Source organism: Pygoscelis adeliae, unplaced genomic scaffold (assembly GCF_000699105.1).
Source record: "Pygoscelis adeliae isolate BGI_AS28 unplaced genomic scaffold, ASM69910v1 Scaffold297, whole genome shotgun sequence".
NCBI lineage: Eukaryota > Metazoa > Chordata > Aves > Sphenisciformes > Spheniscidae > Pygoscelis > Pygoscelis adeliae.
The window spans coordinates 625,861-626,518 of NW_008825211.1; the positions used below are offsets into that span (position 1 = coordinate 625,861).

Genomic DNA, 658 nt, shown 5'->3' on the forward strand with positions numbered 1-658 from the left:
CCCCCCACGATCTCATCAAGGGCGCGCTGCTCAAATCCCACCTCGCAAGCGGTGAGGGGTCCGGCTCTGCTGCGGCCGATTTCCATCCCGAGCCGCCAGGAGACCACCCTGCGCCCAGTCACCCCCAAAACCGCCCCTGTTCCCACGCACGAGCTGAGCTGGGAGCAGTCCAACCCTCCCGCTGGCTGTGGAGCCACTGTTGGGGGGGGGAGCAGCTACGGAGAAGAGTCCGGAAAGCAAGGTGCATGCGAGCCCCAGGGGTAACAGCCTCAAGGGTGCTGTGTTTTAGGGTAGGTGCATGCGAGCCCCAGGGGTAACAGCCTCAAGGGTGCTGTGTTTTAGGGTGCTCGGTACCGGGACCAACCTCTGCCCGGTCACAGCGCCGGCTCCAGAGCTTTATTGGTGGGAGGAGAGCGGGAAGGTCGTCGGCCCCTAGGACAGGAGGGCGCTTTTCAAGAGCATTTTCTTGTCAGGCGTGAGCTTCTTGGGAAAGCAGATGTTGAAATATATGAGGAGGTCACCCTTGCGCCGGGGGTCCTGGGGCAGCGGCATCCCCTCCCCTGGCACCACTTTACAGTACTTGGGGCTGCAAAGCAAAGGAAGGGGCTGGGAGGAGCCGCGGGACGATCCCGACACGGGGGGCCGCGGCACCGAGCCC

General features: G+C 64.0%; 1 protein-coding gene across 1 annotated transcript in view; it reads right to left on the reverse strand.

Annotated features, from left to right (window-relative positions):
• Positions 1–343: 343 nt before the first annotated feature.
• Positions 344–658, reverse strand: part of DNAJB13 (DnaJ (Hsp40) homolog, subfamily B, member 13) — a 5,337-nt gene continuing 5,022 nt past the window's right edge. Inside the window, exon 8 of the mRNA XM_009329041.1 lies at positions 344–586. Coding sequence (XP_009327316.1) covers positions 433–586 — 154 coding nt within the window. The 3' untranslated portion in view covers positions 344–432. The remainder of the gene's footprint in view (positions 587–658) is intronic.